General features: G+C 55.6%; 1 protein-coding gene across 1 annotated transcript in view; it reads left to right on the top strand.

The window, feature by feature from the left end:
* The window catches only part of DNAJC27 (DnaJ heat shock protein family (Hsp40) member C27), a gene marked incomplete at its 3' end in the record, with an annotated part of 5,698 nt that extends 4,292 nt beyond the window's left edge, over window positions 1-1,406 (top strand). Inside the window, exon 5 of the mRNA XM_027910098.1 lies at window positions 1,232-1,406. Coding sequence (XP_027765899.1) covers window positions 1,232-1,406 — 175 coding nt within the window. The remainder of the gene's footprint in view (window positions 1-1,231) is intronic.
* Window positions 1,407-1,410: the final 4 nt, after the last annotated feature.

Here is a 1,410-nt window from a genome sequence, read left to right as displayed (position 1 = left end):
GGATTGCTCATCCAGAGGGGATGGGGATGGATCCAAGGGGCTGGAATAGTCAGGATTGCTCATCCAGAGGGGATGGGGATGGATCCAAGGGGCTGGAATAGCCAGGATTGCTCATCCAGAGGGGATGGGGATGGATCCAAGGGGCTGGAATAGCCAGGATTGCTCATCCAGAGGGGATGGTGATTGATCCAAGGGGCTGGAATAGCCAGGATTGCTCATCCAGAGGGAATGGGGATGGATCCAAGGGGCTGGAATAGCCAGGATTGCTCATCCAGAGGATGGTTTCCTAATTCCAGGGGTTGAACTCCAGGATCCTTGTGGCTCCTTCCAGCTCAGGACATTCCCTAATCCCAGGGGTTGAACTGGACATCCTCTAATCCCAGGAATAACCTTTGATATTCCCCAAATCCCAGGGGTTAAATTGGATATTCCCTAATCCCAAGAGTCGAACTGGACATTCCCTAATCCCAGAGATTACACTGGATATTCTATAATCCAAGAGATTACCCTGGATATCCTCTAATCCCAGATTTTACTCTGGATATCCCCTAATCCCAGACCTTGCTCTGGACATTCCCCAATCCCAGGGGTTACCCTGGACATTCCCTAATCCCAGGGGTTACCCTGGACATTCCCTAATCCCAGATTTTACCCTGGACATCCCCCAATCCCAGATTTTCCCCTCGTTCCCAGACGTTCTACTCGGCCATCGTGGAGCTGTGTGACAACGGCGGGAAGCACCCTGGACATTCCCTAATCCCAGGGGTTACCCTGGACATCCCCCAATCCCAGGGGTTACCCTGGATATCCCCCAATCCCAGGGATTACCCTGGACATCCCCCAATCCCAGGGATTTCCCTGGACATTCCCCAATCTCAGGGATTACCCTGGACATTCCCTAATCCCAGGGATTTCCCTGGACATCCCCCAATCCCAGATTTTCCCCTCGTTCCCAGACGTTCTACTCAGCCATCGTGGAGCTGTGTGACAACGGCGGGAAGCACCCTGGACATTCCCTAATCCCAGGGGTTACCCTGGATATCCCCCAATCCCAGGGATTACCCTGGACATCCCCCAATCCCAGATTTTCCCCTCGTTCCCAGACGTTCTACTCGGCCATCGTGGAGCTGTGTGACAACGGCGGGAAGCGCCCTGGACATTCCCTAATCCCAGGGATTACCCTGGACATCCCCCAATCCCAGGGGTTACCCTGGACATCCCCCAATCCCAGATTTTCCCCTCGTTCCCAGACGTTCTACTCGGCCATCGTGGAGCTGTGTGACAACGGCGGGAAGCGCCCTCCCCCTCCCGGCGGGGCCGGCCTGGCCTTCACCAAGGAGCAGGCGGACGCCATCCGCAGGATCCGCAACAGCAAGGACAGCTGGGACATGCTGCAGCTCAAACCGGGAG

The sequence above is a fragment of the Empidonax traillii genome, unplaced genomic scaffold (assembly GCF_003031625.1).
Source record: "Empidonax traillii isolate 1590-97213 ecotype Southwest subspecies unplaced genomic scaffold, ASM303162v1 scaffold2729:size26980, whole genome shotgun sequence".
NCBI classification, from domain to species: Eukaryota; Metazoa; Chordata; class Aves; order Passeriformes; family Tyrannidae; genus Empidonax; species Empidonax traillii.
This window is presented reverse-complemented; position numbering and strand designations above follow the sequence as displayed.